The following is a 15504-nucleotide window of genomic DNA, read 5'->3' on the forward strand; positions in this document are numbered from 1 at the left end:
CGTCCTTAGTTTCCACCAGTGGTTTACGCCAACGATTGTTTACACCATAGTTTAAATCCTACTTTATAAAACTGTTTTTATATAAAATATAGTTTAAACCATTCAAATAGTTTTATATCTACAGTTTGTTTGGTTCAATTGGTTTGGTTTTACATTATGGTGGTTTCCTTTTACTTAGCCAGTTATAAAAAAACGTCTGGCCACACAAACACGTTGCCATGACGATCATGTGCTACTTGTATTTGAATAATAATCTTTGGCTCTTTGATCCTTTGCCATCTTTGCCGCTTGCATTTACTCCCTCTTTGCCGGCCGGTGAGTTTTCAACGGCGACTAGCCGTTTGATTTAGTTAAGCGACTTTTTGTTACCGCTTCCACGTCTCCACAAGTCGACAGCAAAGCAATTTACCATGGGAGGTGAGTAAAGTTCCCACACCACCCAGGCCAGATCTGGCCTAGACGACCTAGTTGAAGATCTCGTAAAATTTTGCTCACTTTTTTGTTTTGTAATGTGCATAAGAACTCAACCGGCGAACTTCGCCGGGGGGCACGTTCGCTTTGCGCGCGACGCATCAGCCACAGTTTTGGCTCCACCCGCATGGCGAACGGCGCCGGCCGAAAGTCGTCGCTTTTTCTCAAGATCCTTTGAGACGTTATGATCAGGTCTTGCCCAGTGTCTCACACTCGCGCACGCGAATAAATTTTGTCGCTTTTGCAGAGTTTTTGTTAACATAGATGCGCTGTCAAACTTATTACAGCTACCGCTATATTTGATTACTCTGCATTTGCTGCGAGGGTCTAGTGAGGTTCTTGAAGAGGTGCCAAGTGGCTCGAGGAAAATCTGGTTCTAAAATCCGCCGATTGGTCGTTTTTTCGAAACCGCTGAAAACAGACCTTCGCAATACGGACGAGAAATAAAAGAAAGAAAACGTTGATGAACGCGCGCGTGAAAAGGAAGTGGTAGGATAAAAAGGACGACGTTTGCGACGGCGTTCCTGCTTCGTTGGTTGAACGTTCGAGGCCCCGTTGCGTTCGTCCACAAAACAAGAAACGTATCATGCGCTACGCTTTGGTGGTCGCCGTTGTGGTCAGTGTCGGCCTGGTCTGGCCTGAATGTGGCAGCACAAGCCGCGTGAAAAAAGCAAAGATGGGTCGTCGTCTTCGGAGTACAGGTACCTAAGTGTTTGGGCTACTACTAGACCGATAAGAGAGCCCATTCTGACCTAATCATTCTTCGAATTGTATCACTGGTAGAGCGTATAACTGGTAGAGGCATAGATTTCTTGTCTTTTGCGTAATTACTAATTGGTAAGAAATCGGGGAATGCAGTGCTGGTTTCCCGTGTGTAGCTGTTTTAGTGGCTCTGATTCTAAGCAGAGGCTGCTATATCAGTTGAGTATATGGAGTCTTTCTTTACCCGGATAGTCTAGGAGTGAGATAATGCACCTCTGAGATAATGGGCAATGCTCACGGTACAGGCTTACAATGAGTCTGCTTATCTCAAGTGCACTCCTTTCAAGAGTAGATCAGCAGAAAGATGCTTTAACCTAGTTTTCTTTGTCTGGCAGAGGTCATGAAGGGCACAGAATCTCGCTTGCAAAATCCAGCCATTTCCTTCTTGTATATCAGTCGAGTTCTTCATGCTCCTCTGCACAGTATGTAGGTTCAGGGTTTCTTCAGATAACATCTGAACAACTTTTTTTAATTAAGACAGTGAAAATTACAAGCTCCTCGAAACGAGTCTGACGATACATGGCACTCATGTGTCCCATTCTGCAGACGTAAAAAACACTGTTATGGTATAGCACCTGCTAATGAAAGTGTCATTCGGCATCTAACCATTCATTCATAATGGCCTTTATACTGTGCTGCTTCTCTGCACCCCTGGCCACCATATGTCACTGCTTCTTATTTATATCAGCATTGTTCAAAAGCCCATACAAGCAGAACACTGGATAGATGTGAAGTTGGTATAACGAAGAAACTAGGTGTTAGAAATGACGGAATATGCGGGTGAACTGGTGAACTTTCAACATCTTGAAAACCTGAAACTTGGGAACAATAAACGGGACAACACACACAAGGGTATGTGTATTGTTCACTTTTCTGTTCTGAAATCTCAGGTTTTCAAGACTTTGAAACTTTATGTGTACCTTCCTTTTTTTTTCTTTTCAAATAAGTTTGTTCTTGGCATATGATTCATCGAAGTGTTTCTTTAGTTGAAAATGTTTCCCGGGAAACATTTTCTCGAGGGTCGCATGTGACGTCACGAGGGTCACCAGTGATGTCACTAAAGTCACCAGTGACAACACAAGTGACGTCAGAATGGTCATGAGTGATGTCACAAGGGTCACCAGTGATGTTACGAGGGCCACGAATGACGTCACGAGGGCCACCAGTGACGTCCCGTTTAACGTCGTGAGGTTCACCAGTGACGTCATAAAGGTCACCAGTAGCAACACAAGTGCAACACGAAAGTCACAAGTGAAGTCACCCTCGTGAAATCACACAGGCATACCCTCCCCTCTCCTCCTCAAAAGCTGCGCTCTAATTCGGCATTACAGAGAATTACAGACGTCTTTCATTTTAGAGCGCAGCTCTTAGGCGCCCGTTTCTGGCTTGAGCGGCATCGCGGTCGGCGTAACTGCGTGGTGCATTATGGGTAAATTTCCCCTCTAAATCTAGCACAAAAATTTCCTCGCTAAATCTAGCGGGGAATCACAAGGGGGGGGGGGGGGGGGGGTCACGTGACCCCCTCTCCCGGGGTCACGCGACCCTCAGTACCCTTCCCTATGAACCAACTGGCCCAACTCACCATTTTGTTACCCTTCCCTACTTCTCCTCGAGAGCTGCGCTCTAATTCGGCGTTACTGGGAGTTGTAAACAGCTTTCTTTTTTTTTTTTCCTGACATTCTTTATTCTAGCCTTGTGTATTTAGAAAATACAGTTTAGTTTGAATTTTCATTTCCAATTAAAAGAGGCATTGCTGCAGGTCCCCAACAGCTTCCTCACCCTCGAAACTTCCTACAGCTGGACTCAGGCAACAGAGAAAAACAAGAGGAACAGCAAGCGTTCAAACAACTGTCCAGTGGTGGAAGCTGCACTAGTAGCAGAAAATGTAGAACCTGTGAAGGGTGACAGTTTGCGTGAGAATAGCTTCTGGTATTTTAGTTTCAGGACAATTTTATTTAGCTAAAATCTAAATTTTAGAGCCTGAGAAACTAATAACAGCCTAAACACCTTCACATACATTTGTTGTACATTACTTGAGTGACATTATAAACAATTCCACAGATACCACCAGTGGAGTTCATTGGAATACTATCCAAATCCAGCAAAGGCCAAATGCAAGCAGTATAAACATACATAAAGAAATAATTGTACATGCCTGTGTTCCTTCATTCTTTACTTTGCCCCTGTACTTGGGGTGTATCACTTGTGATTCTCCCTTTATGGCCCAGACTATACTTAACATATCGCTGGAGCAGCAGCATGCAGCTTTTCTGCTTTGGCATTTTTGTTTAGAAGCAGAGATACAAAAAAAACGCAATAGTATACATAAACTGCCAATTCATTGAGACCATCAGCAGCATTGATTGTGTGAGATGTAAATCTATAGTGATGCTCCTGCAGTTGTGGCCATATTTCTTCATTTTCATATACCAGCTGTGATTCATGCATTGCTTGCCCTGTCAACCATGCCTGAAATGTTGGTTAAAGTTTCGCCTGCAGCTACAGGCCATACCTCAATAAAGTCATATCAAAAATTTACACTTCCTAAAAAAAATGTGTGCAAACAAAATTAAATACAAACTAGTGCACCGACAACCAGTGCTTAAAGTCTCCCGCAAGCTGAGGGAGGTCCCTAAAAAAAGGTTGGGGGGAGGGGGGGGGGGGGGGGGGGGGGAAGGTCTGACGAGATGCACTAGATTACTAGATGCACATAAAATAAACCCCACTGCTGACTCTCCCACTCTGCACCTGCAACCCTCAGATTGATAATACCCAATTAAATGTTACATCCCCGAAAACAAAGCTATTTACTGAAAGATATATTTATATTTCACTAATACTGGGGCTGTGGAGGAGGGTCTCAGACCATCCTTTAAAATCAGTGGGGGGTCTGAGACCCCTTGAGACCCCCCAGACTTTAAGCCCTGCCGACAACTGACGTCGTCGCACACTCTACAGGGCAAGTGGGGCGAGTCAGGGAAAAATCCTGTCCTCGACGTCAATCCTGTCCTCGACGGAAGCACATCTTATAGACTGGAAAGCCTGGTACTAATGTTTTAATGCAACTTGCGTTGCCTCCCTGATCATTATATGCTTCATCTCCTCAGGCTCATTGACTCAATGCAGACCACAGTTTCAAAGTCGCTCATTGTATTTGTCTTGTTTTCAGCCTGTCGCTCGCCGTACCATTTGCACTGAATAAGCAAATCCCCGAAAGAGGAAGATGGGAAACAACAGTTTTCTTTTATGATTATTTTTTTTTCTTGAAGCTAATCTTATCATCCCAACCAATTTGTTTCGACAATCTCTGAATAACGAAAGCGACACTTCGATCCTTGAAGAGCCACAGCTTGGCCACTCCTGGACTGGAAGTTTAACCGATCTGGGAATGTCTTGTTGCAGACACTGCAACCTTTCTGGTGGTCGAGTTCAGCGAGGTTGAGGCTGTTCGCTCGCACAACAAAACAGGTGTGGTGATCGATGTGCGTGAGCCCGAAGAGCTGGAAACGGATGGCCGGATCCCGAATTTTCACAACATTCCCCGTAAGTATGGAGTTGGACCTTTTTGTTTCTGTGTCCGAAATACTTTTTTGGTGAGGCCTTACGGGTACTCATGCAGCCAAATTTTCTGAGTTTGTGCCATTTGTTCAATACTCCATTGCTCTGTGTTCTATGCTTATTGTCAATCTTCTTTTTTTTCGTGCTGAATGTACTCTTTTTAAGAAAATTTGAGTCCACACTTCTAAAGGCTTTGTATAAGGCCATTCAAGGAAGCCCGAAAAAAGTGTTGCTGTTACAGCATGCACCTCGTCACAACAGGTTGCAACGTTTTCCTCAAATTTGAGAAACATGGGCATGTATGAGATGTTTAACCGCTTAACAGTTTTTAATTTTCTAGAATTTCTGATCTCCAACTGCTTAATTGTTGTCTTCAGAATCAAATTTGTTGGCTTTGATATCATATTTCTAGCCACAAATGGAATAGGAGCAAAATTTAAAAAAATTCAATGCTTCCATCTGTTGCCAGAGCCACAAACTAAGCCATAAGCGAGCCTGGTTAGTCCAAAACGGTTGAGTGCAGGAACCGTGGAAAGCAGACGAGCTATACTCATCCTGAACGGTTCGGGGACGGCTCCACGTTGACAAGTTAGGCTCGTCCAAAACGGTTAAGGGGTTAAAAAGAGAAAGATATAAATTTCAAACTCCGGTTGAAATGTGTAGCAAGGCATGTAGTTGGGCTAGTTGGTGGTACATACTGTTTGGAGGGAACAGCGCAAAAAGGACGTAGGACGAGGTTGAAGAAACACACAGACAGGGCGCTGACTTACAACTGAAAGTTTATTGCTCTGAAGAAAGAGAAATAAACACAGAAAGGAGGAAGGGGAGACAACAAACAAATCAAACCAATAACATGCTGCATCACCCACGCCCACGCTCCGTCACACGAACCTGCCATACTTTCTTACAAAATCCACCTCGTCATTTGCAAGGGCAACCGAAGGAGCGCTCACACACGTCTCAGCTCCGATAGACGCAATAAAAAATGCTTCGTCTATCTCCCTCGCAGTTTTGTTTTTGTGATGAGACAAAATCTTTATGTCACGAAATGACGCCGTGCAGCCACACCTGTCACAATGAACCGCTAGGTTTCCTGAGGGCGAGGAACGCAAAGAAAGGGAATGTTCCCTTGCCCTTACGTTTACACAACGCCCGGTTTGACCAATGTACACCCTGCCGCAGGACAGGGGAATCTGGTACACGACCCCGCTTACACAGGCGACGTACGGGGTGCAATGTTTGACGTCGCACACAACGGAAGGGCGTCCCTCTCCACTAACAGCAGCACAAAGGTGTGAAAGCTTAGATGGCGCCGAGAAGACGACAGGCACCTCAAACCTACCGGCAACGCGCTTAATTCGGTGGGACAAGGCATGGATATACGGAAGTACGACAGGTCTAGTGGATGGCCTTTGTTTTTTCCCAAGACTAGCGTGCCCCCTAAACATCCGAACAAGGGACTCAGCAACACCCCCCCCCAACCGCTGAAAGGAAGCCCGCAGAGGCAAGCCTATCAACCTGAGTCATAAAACTTGACCCACACCTATGGTGACATGATTTTAACAAAGACGCCCTGAGGCACGACTCAGCAATAGCCCTTTTCATCAATTTTGAGTGTGCCGAGTCATAAGGAAGTAATCCCTTCTTTGATCTAGGATCATTCATCCTTCTTTGATCTAGGATCATATCTAGGATCATCATAGGCCCAGCACACGTCACATGTGTGCTGGGCCTATGATCCTAGATCAAAGAAGGGATTACTTCCTTATGACTCTGCACACTCAAAATTGGTGAAAAGGGCTATTGCTGGGTCGTGCCTCAGGGCGTCTTTGTTAAAATCATGTCACCATAGGTGTGGGTCAAGTTTTATGACTCAGGTTGATAGGCTTGCCTCTGCGGGCTTCCCTTCGGCGGTTCTGGGGGGTGTTGCTGAGTCCCTTGTTCGGATGTTTAGGGGGCACGCTATTCCTGGGAAAAAACAAAGGCCGTCCACTAGACCTGTCATACTTCCGTATATTCATGCCTTGTCCCACCGAATTAAGCGCGTTGCCGGTAGGTTTGAGGTGCCTGTCGTCTTCTCGGCGCCATCTAAGCTTTCACACCTTTGTGCTGCTGTTAGTAGAGAGGGGGACGCCCTTCCGTTGTGTGCGACGTCAAACATCGCACCCCGTACGTCGCCTGTGTAAGCGGGGTCGTGTACCAGATTCCCCTGTCCTGCGGCAGGGTGTATATTGGTTAAACCAGGCGTTGTGTAAACGTAAGGGCAAGGAAACATTCCCTTTCTTTGCGTTCCTCGCCCTCAGGAAACCTAGCGGTTCATTGTGACAGGTGTGGCTGCACGGCGTTATTTCGTGACATAAAGATTTTGTCTCATCACAAAAACAAAACTGCGAGGGAGATAGACAAAGCGTTTTTTATTGCGTCTATCGGAGCTGACACGTGTGTGAGCGCTCCTTCGGTTGCCCTTGCAAATGACGAGGTGGATTTTGTAAGAAAGTGTGGCAGGTTCGTGTGACGGAGCGTGGGCGTGGGTGATGCAGCACGTTATTGGTTTGATTTGTTTGTTGTCTCCCCTTCCTCCTTTCTGTGTTTATTTCTCTTTCTTCAGAGCAATAAACTTTCAGTTGTAAGTCAGCGCCCTGTCGGTGTGTTTCTTCGACCTCGTCCTATGTCCTTTTTGCGCTGTTCCCTCCAAACAGTTGAAATGTGTAGTTGCTATGTTTGGAATCTATCAAAGATTTGTTCGGTACTGTTGGAAGCACGACTAACAGCAGCCATAACTAATAGCTTGTGTGACATGGGTTGAGAGTTCCGAAGATAGGGTCAAACTTCTTGAAGGTTATGTTAAAGATGGCTAACTGCATAAGATTATTATCGTCAAGGTGCCACCATGAGCTAAATATTTCACCCTTTTACATACAGGTATGTTTAAATGTTTTTCTCACACCATTCAAATTTAGAACTCATTGCCTGGTAACATTCATGCATTTATTTATTTGTGCCCTTAGGGCCCAGAGGAATTACAGAAAGGGTAAAATAAAAAGTAAAAAAGTAAACAAAACAAGAAAATCATAAAACAGGTCCTAGTAATCAAGTTACAGCATTTTTAAGATCAACAAGATTAAGAATTCTGGCAATGGATATGGAAAGGTGATTCCAGAGTGTACGTATTAATGTGACACTGTGAAATTTCGACTTTATGTAGATGATAGTTGTCTCTATCTTCAGAACAATTTTTGACTGTCATTTGTTGATCTTGTTTGTTTAACATTGTCCGTTTCTTGTGTACCTTTTTCTCCTGCAATAACCTTATGGGGCTAATGATAGATGTATAAATGAAAACATACATATAGCTTGGACAAGTGCATCATTTGGTTGACCTGTTAAAAGGAACACCATTGCACTCTTTACTGCCAAGGCAATTTCTGCCTCCAGTGTGTAGCGTTATTGATGCCAGATTTCAGTGGGTCACCTTTAGGTCTGCTATCATTTTTGGCCTGTTCCCAATTTTCGCAAGAAATTCTAATCCTTAGAAACCTGTTGGCACGCTTACACAAACATAATTGCTAAATTTGTGTTGTTTTTGTTGTTTTCTGTTTGTTTGTTTTTTGTGCGTCTGCAATTGTTACGCAATCCAATGAAGGAAGCGAAGTGACCGGCCAATTGGCTCTTAGCCAACTACATGTTTACAATTTAGAATTGTTTTTGACCAGGTTGCAATTGGTTAAGAGAGGAAACAGGCAATCTTATTTGTTTAAATTGCTCTCTAGGAGAGGTAGAGAAAGTGGCGTGAGCGATCTCCATTGGTGCCTCCAGAGCAGAACTAGGCGTCAAAGAGTGAAATTGTGAGCTTATGCCACTTCTATGTCATACACACGACTTATGGGGGTCCTGCATGGATGCGGTGTATGCAGTGACTGGGTGAAACCCACCCAACGAAGCTATGTAGTCCACCCTTGCAAGTTTCAGTGTGCCATATTTTTCGGACTATATTCTGCACACTATACATGTTTAAAAGTTTAAATTTTACCTAGTGTGGGCTATACAAGTATTTGTTTTTTCCTAAATCTTTCACTGTGATAATACAGGAAAGATTTTATTAATAACAGAGTATATTAATGTTTATTTATGTATGATGCAAGCTTTGTGTGCCAATACAGCAGGAATTTGTCAATCTATGCTGTGTATTATAATTGTTAAGTTCGGATTGGGCATTGAGTGCAGACTATAGACATATTTTACAAGGGCACTGCCATCTTGAAATATCGTCACTTCCAGTATGGGCGAAAACATTGTTTTATTGTCGCCACGCCAATAGAATACATTTAGGACATAAGCGTAACCGTCACCCATTTTCGGTTTGTCTTCCCTTTATTTTTTTACTATTGGCATGTTGAAATGTTTTATTATTTTTTCATCGGCCTTACTGGATATGCTTACCAGGTAGCTGAGGACAAGAGTAAGGGTAAAAGGTCTATACACGTTTGCAAGTCTGGCTTCAGGGCTCCGCCATCTTGTTCAGTTGGGGTGCACTGAGCGCTTCATAATCCGATTACATAGCCTTGCTAAGGTGTTGTAATCGGATTATGGCCACACCCAAGTGCACCCCAACTGAGCAAGATGGCGGTGCTCTGAGACCAAACTTGCAACATGTATAGTCCGGATAATATGGTAATTTTAAAATGTATGAATTTTTAAAATGCCACTGTTTAATTCCAGTACGCCCTTGTTCTAAATGTGTTTGTTGTTTAATTCACGGTTGTATTTCAAGAAACCTGCTGTACCAGCAGAAAAGTGGGGAAGAAGTCAAACTGCCCCCTCACCCTCCCCTTTCCCCTCCCCAAAGCCAAAAAAGCCTGGGGATTACAATAAGTTTGGCAAAAGACCTTTGGACAGATTCAAGGGCATTGTAGGGATTTGCAATGGTTGTAAAAACAAGCTGGCAATAAGTACAACAAAAGCATATTTACAGATGTTAGACTTAAAAATTATGCAGCACCCCTACAGCACCCCTGTGTATTGTCGTGGGAAAGGTTTCCGACACCTTCTCATTCAATGTCCATGCAAATTTACACTGGCTGGAGTTTTGCTTGATCATGTAATCCTTTAATCTGCTGCATTAGCTGTGCTCTATAACTTTCCTGGGGCATTTTAGAAAAAGTGAAGAGAGCTCAGGAGGTACAGTGGTGTGCTCAACTGTTGAAGGGGCACTCCAACAATTTTTTGAGGTGCCCCAACTAACTATATTTTCTGAGTCCCCGGCATTTACCGTTTTTTGTATAAACTATTTAGTATTGCAAAATTCATGAGAGTTATGGTGAAATCAGCAAATGAAAATGTTGCAAAAATCAACATTCAAACATAACCACACTTTTTGGTGCTGTCACAGCAGTGAAAGGCAGGCTTGCCGGTTGGACAAGCTGTCTAAAAAATAGAGTATGCCAAACATTTGTTTCCTGCTGCTGTGCTGGTGCTGGAGCAAACTTCCAAAGCATTCATTTGATGCCATAAAACTGCTTGTCATCATTTGGGAACAAAATCTACAGTCCAAGGAGTGAACCAATGCCTTCCACTGGCTTCACTTTTTTGTTGTTGCCAATAGAAACTTTTAGTTTGAAAAACATGGTTAGTACCAAAATAGTAAATTCCATAACTTCGCAAGAAAAAAATGTTCAAGGCACACCTAAGCACTTGTTATGAGTTGTGAATGCGAAAGCATGCAAGTTGCTCGTCCTTTCCCTTTTTCATCTGCTGCATACTTTTCGTTGCCGGTCAGCACGCGTGCTCCCCTGGGCACGCTGACCTTGGACGCTCCGTGTTAATGGCGCGCTGATGGACACGCAACGCCATGGGGTGAGCGGTCGTGGAAACTTACGAGCGCAGCGGCCAATGCGAGCCTCGTCGACGCACGCCAGCCAATGGAATTGAAGGCGAAATCCTTCAGCTTTACTTTGCTCCTTTGGGATCGGGGAAACTAGGTGCAGTTTTTGCGCTTCAAACTGATGTCAGCTCGCTCTATGGGACAGTTAATGCATTAAAACTATTTTGATTCAATATTTGGGATACCATTTCAGTCATGTTCGTTGCTGTGTTTAGCTAATTTTCAGGCGAATCGGGGACCACAAAGATATCGCTGGAGGACCCTTTTAGATATAGCACGCGAGCGGTGACTGGAACTGATATTATCGCTACCCAATGATGAAAACGACGATGCTGCAGAAACAAAGAGGCTCTTCACAAGACGGTTGCCGCTCCCCAATACATGTTGCTTTTTGTTTGTTTGTTTTTTGTCGTCTTTACGTTCAATTTTTTTTTTGCTACCCGCTTTAGTGTCTTTGTACAACTGCATTGCTGATATCATCCTTGATATGCTGGTGTGAACCACAGAAGAAGGTTCTTTATGTTTGGCACATTAAAAGCATGCTATAAATGTACAATGTTACCTGTTAAAAACAAACTTCGTGCAAACACATTAAAAAGAAAAAGTGAAGATTTTTTTTACAGTAGATCTTTGTTACTTTATACTCCAGGAAGCCACAAATATTGTTTGAATTATCAGAAGTTTGAATTATAAAAACATTATTCTAAATATGCAAGATAAAATCATGATTTGCCATATGAATGGCTACACATACAGAGCAGATATTTGATTTCTTCTGCATAGGCCTATTGACCATAAGCAGGTATGCCACACATAAAACATTTGTGAAATGTATGACATAAGTTAATTTATCTCAAAATTGTTGTTTATAGTGGATTGTTTAGACAGTGTATGACAACTCAAAAGAAAATTAAGTTTGTTCATCAGGCCAAGAAATTATCTAATGTGGACCTTTAGGCAGAAGGTACATGAGTGAGGAAAACGAGTACTGCACGGCAGTTTTTATAGCAACTTGTGCGGACGCTGTGAAGAGGACCTATGCCATGCCGCCACATCACAGCGTCCGTGCAAGTTGCTGTGAAAATTTCCGCGCCCTGCTTGAGTCCCGTTGAGTGCGCTGCTCACCGAGCACCGGTGCAGTGCGGAGAAGCGACACCCATGGAAGCAAGCTCCGTGGCTGTTGCCTCTCTGCAGTGCACTGGTGCTTGGAAAGAAGCACACTCAACGGAGCCACGAGAACAAAAAGTATGAATTACACGAAAACGCCGTTCGGATTAAGCAGCTTATGAATACATTAAGAACATAGCGGGACAACCAAAATTTTGAAAGTGGTTTAAATTAAACAGAAGTATGAAATATCCAAATTTGAATTATCGCAAACTTACTGTATGTTGTCTTCTAAGCAAACATTGGTTATCACGTCCATACAGGGAGCGCAACGCTAAAAAAGGACATAGGTGTGAGATGCCAGACTGCGCCAGCAGATGATGCAGTCAGTCACTCTGGTCGATGCTCGCAGGTTATATCTAACAATTGAGAACACTGAACTATGTGTGACACTGTTAGGGCATCGGTGGCACTTTTTTGCGCTTCGAAAGAGTGTGTTGGCAGGCGTCAAATATTACCATTTAGGTTGGTGCACCAAGTGAGCACTCACACACGACCGGTTTCAATAACGGACCTTCGATTCTAAGAGACAACCGGCAGTCACTTGTTCGCGCTAACAGTGTCGCGCCATGTACGTCGCTTCGGGGTGCTGAAGCGCATGGACGCTCATAGCTTCGACCACTAAGGAAGAAGAGGGGGGTGTCTGAAGGACGACACCTCGCTACGAAGCGAGTCTGGTTTGCTCGCATTTTTGGCAAACCCCATGAGATGGCACATCGTGCAAGAGCCACTCGCCGAGCGGTCCTTATTTGTGCACATCTTTACAACGCTGCGTAGCATGCTACCATGCCTGCGTGTGAGCTCCGAATAGATGGTGCTTCTGCCAGTTGATGCTCGGAACCCGAGCAAACTTTCGCCGCTTTGGCTGGCCTTTCTCAGTCACGTCTCTCTTCCTCCATTGTAGCTTTGACTGCACCGCCTCAAAAAGTTGTCCTGGAGAATAGCTCCACACGGGAGTGGCTCATTGTGACGGGACACTTCTCATTTACTGTTGGCATCCACCTCGTTACTATACTCGGGTAGTCATTCAATTACAGTAATTGAATTACTGTAATTTAATTACTTTTTTTGTAATTGTAATTAAGTAATTTTGGACAAAATGAATTGCAATTTAATTACTTTTAGTGTCAGTAATTCCAAAATTTCAGGCACAATTACAATTACTTTTGCAAAACTTTGCGGTGCCGACGGAACCTCTCTAAAAGACTGAGCGCTTGCACAAGCGGCCTAGCTCTCGGTGAAACACTCGCACAAAGAAACTCACTCACACACGCACAACATAAATAGCGTCGCATTGTTTGTTGTTTACACTGCAAGCTGAGGGGCAATCCTCTTTGGAGCCTACCTCAACGGCGACGTGTTGCGCCATTTGCTGTGCGAGCATAAAACAATAGCGTAAACATGCCAAAATATTGAAAGAAAAAAAATTTAGCTTCAGCTTTTTTTCTAGGAATTTTTAATCGTCTATGAAGTTCTTTTTTTTTTTTGCCAGTTTTTTACGTCCCTCTTCTAGTACTGTCACATATTTGTATCTTTGTATTATTTTCAAGTTTATTTCCTGCTGGTTTTTCTTCATATACTTTTTGCATAAGCATTTTGGAGACTGACCTCGCACCTGTGAATGTTGTTACAAATGATTCGGGAGTCCCAATTCGGTTCTTATATATTTCTGAGCCACTATAATTTCAACTCAATGTAAATGATTGACAGTACTATGATGTTTGTATGTGAATGTGGTCGTATTAGGCAGATGTGGATTTTAGTTTTATACCAAAGCTTGTAAAATATTCATATATGACTAATCGTTGCATTTTTATTTGCCGGGCTAACAAACCTTTGTCAACCCAATTTTTCCTATAGCGATCTGGCGTCTTCCAGCATGCGAACTAATTAATTATTATGTAGAAAAATAAAAGAGATGTTAACACTTAATTGCCTCAAACTGTCAAGTTCCATCATGAATTTAACAAAATTCATAAAAGGAAAGTATGATATGTGGCATTTATGCAGCGATGCTTAAGCCTCCTCAAACATTGGGGCAAGGAATGAACAAATAGGTTTCATTCTATACAACCCAAATTAAAGTTACATAGCCCAAGTCTGGTCTCTCTCAAAAATAAGTAATTATAAAGTAATTGCATTACTTTTTAAAAGTAATTTGTAGTTGTAAGAATTACTTTTCAAGTAGTAGTAATTGGAATTGCAGTTAAACTACTTTTGAAGCAAGGCAATTGTAATAAATTACATTTTGAAAGTAATTTACCCATGTTTGCTCGTTACAGTGAAATCAATACCGGAGGCCTTTGAGTTGGAGCCCAAGGAATTTGAGACGAAATACAACTTTAGCAAGCCCGAGGCAGACGACGTGATCATCTTCTCGTGCCGCTCTGGAAGGAGGGCTCTGTTGGCAGCTCAGAGACTTGACAAGCTCCAAAAGTACCGCAAGTATGTTGTGCAATCACTCTGCCCGGTCCAACGCAGTGCACCGTCCTTATGGGTTAGCTCGCACATCCGTGTTTTTTGAGTGGGGAGGCCGAGCATGTCATGATCTCTCACGATTGCTGGTAGCCCTTGACGCCTCTGACCTGCGTGTATATTTTTGTAATTTTCTACGCACAATTCTTTTGCCGTGGGCTCGAAACAAATCTGACATTGTTATAAGTGACCATTTCCCATAGCTGGTGCGTAGATTTGATCCTACAAATGTCACACAAGCTTCAGTCTAATTGTACGCTGGTGGGAAGTGGCCCAGGTTTACCATATGGACAATGCCAATGGGCGTGCCAATGGGTGTGCCAGTGGTTACAAGAGATTTCAACGCACTTGGTACGGCCAAACGCAAGTGTGTGAACTGGACTTGTAGCGCTTTGCATGAAACCCTATTGATGGCATGCTCTTTATACACTCATTCTGTCCAAAGCTGTGGTTGGGCAGAGCCTTACTTAAAGCCTTTGTACCGTAAGATACCGAGCCTGCGTCCTTGTCGCAATCAACGTCCACCCCAGGGGCAGATGGAAAGGAGCCCCCCAAGGGGAAGCCCCAGGATAAAAAAAAGGGGGGGGGGGGGGGGGGTACAGAAAGAGAACACTCGCTGCACGCCTCGTTACGTGTTGAATGTTTGTTTAAACGCACGTATAAATAGTAGAGAGACATAATTGCGACATCTGCCGCTTAAAAGCGGGGTTTAAAGGGCAACTCCGCTCAATGCCGAAAAATTTAGGCTTACATGTGATTCCATTTCACAAAGCACTACTAAACAGCTCTACGTTTTCGGATTTGCGAATTGTGGAATATAATTTGTGTTATCTTAATTCAACCTTCAGCTGATACCAAAACCGAAACTTTGGTTGCGTCAAGCAACAATAGTCTCGTGCCGTCAGAGTCATGGCCACGTCACGTCGAACCACGTGGTCGTGCGACGTTTGTGAGGGCGAGGTACAGGACACGCGACAAGGGCAAGTCGCTTTGCATGGCGTGTACGGTGATGGCCCCGGGGAGAGGGAGAAGGGGAGAAGACGAAAGAGGAGAGGGGGAGCGGAGAAACAGACCAATAAGCGCGCAAACTAGCGTATTTACATTATGGTGATCACGTGGACGCCGCTGAGCCAACACCGGGAGGAGAAACTCATGACGTCATCGTTCAATTTCGGTCTGAGAAGTAAAAA

The 15504-nt window shown here is 43.7% G+C and overlaps 1 protein-coding gene across 2 annotated transcripts; it reads left to right on the forward strand.

The window, feature by feature from the left end:
- The first annotated feature begins 236 nt into the window (after positions 1–236).
- On the forward strand, positions 237–14367 carry LOC8041475 (putative thiosulfate sulfurtransferase, mitochondrial). 2 transcript variants are annotated; one of them, XM_042293822.1, is made up of 3 exons: positions 237–417; positions 4636–4776; positions 14122–14367. In XM_042293822.1, the coding sequence occupies exons 1-3, from the start codon at positions 411–413 to the stop codon at positions 14361–14363; spliced, it is 390 nt and encodes a 129-aa protein (XP_042149756.1). In that variant the 5' UTR covers positions 237–410; the 3' UTR covers positions 14364–14367. The 2 variants fall into 2 exon arrangements, with proteins under 2 accessions (XP_042149756.1, XP_042149755.1); XM_042293821.1 differs by lacking the exon at positions 237–417 and adding an exon at positions 957–1172.
- Positions 14368–15504: the final 1137 nt, after the last annotated feature.

The sequence above is a fragment of the Ixodes scapularis genome, unplaced genomic scaffold (assembly GCF_016920785.2).
Source record: "Ixodes scapularis isolate PalLabHiFi unplaced genomic scaffold, ASM1692078v2 PGA_scaffold5__190_contigs__length_132052651, whole genome shotgun sequence".
In the NCBI taxonomy this organism is placed as follows: Eukaryota; Metazoa; Arthropoda; class Arachnida; order Ixodida; family Ixodidae; genus Ixodes; species Ixodes scapularis.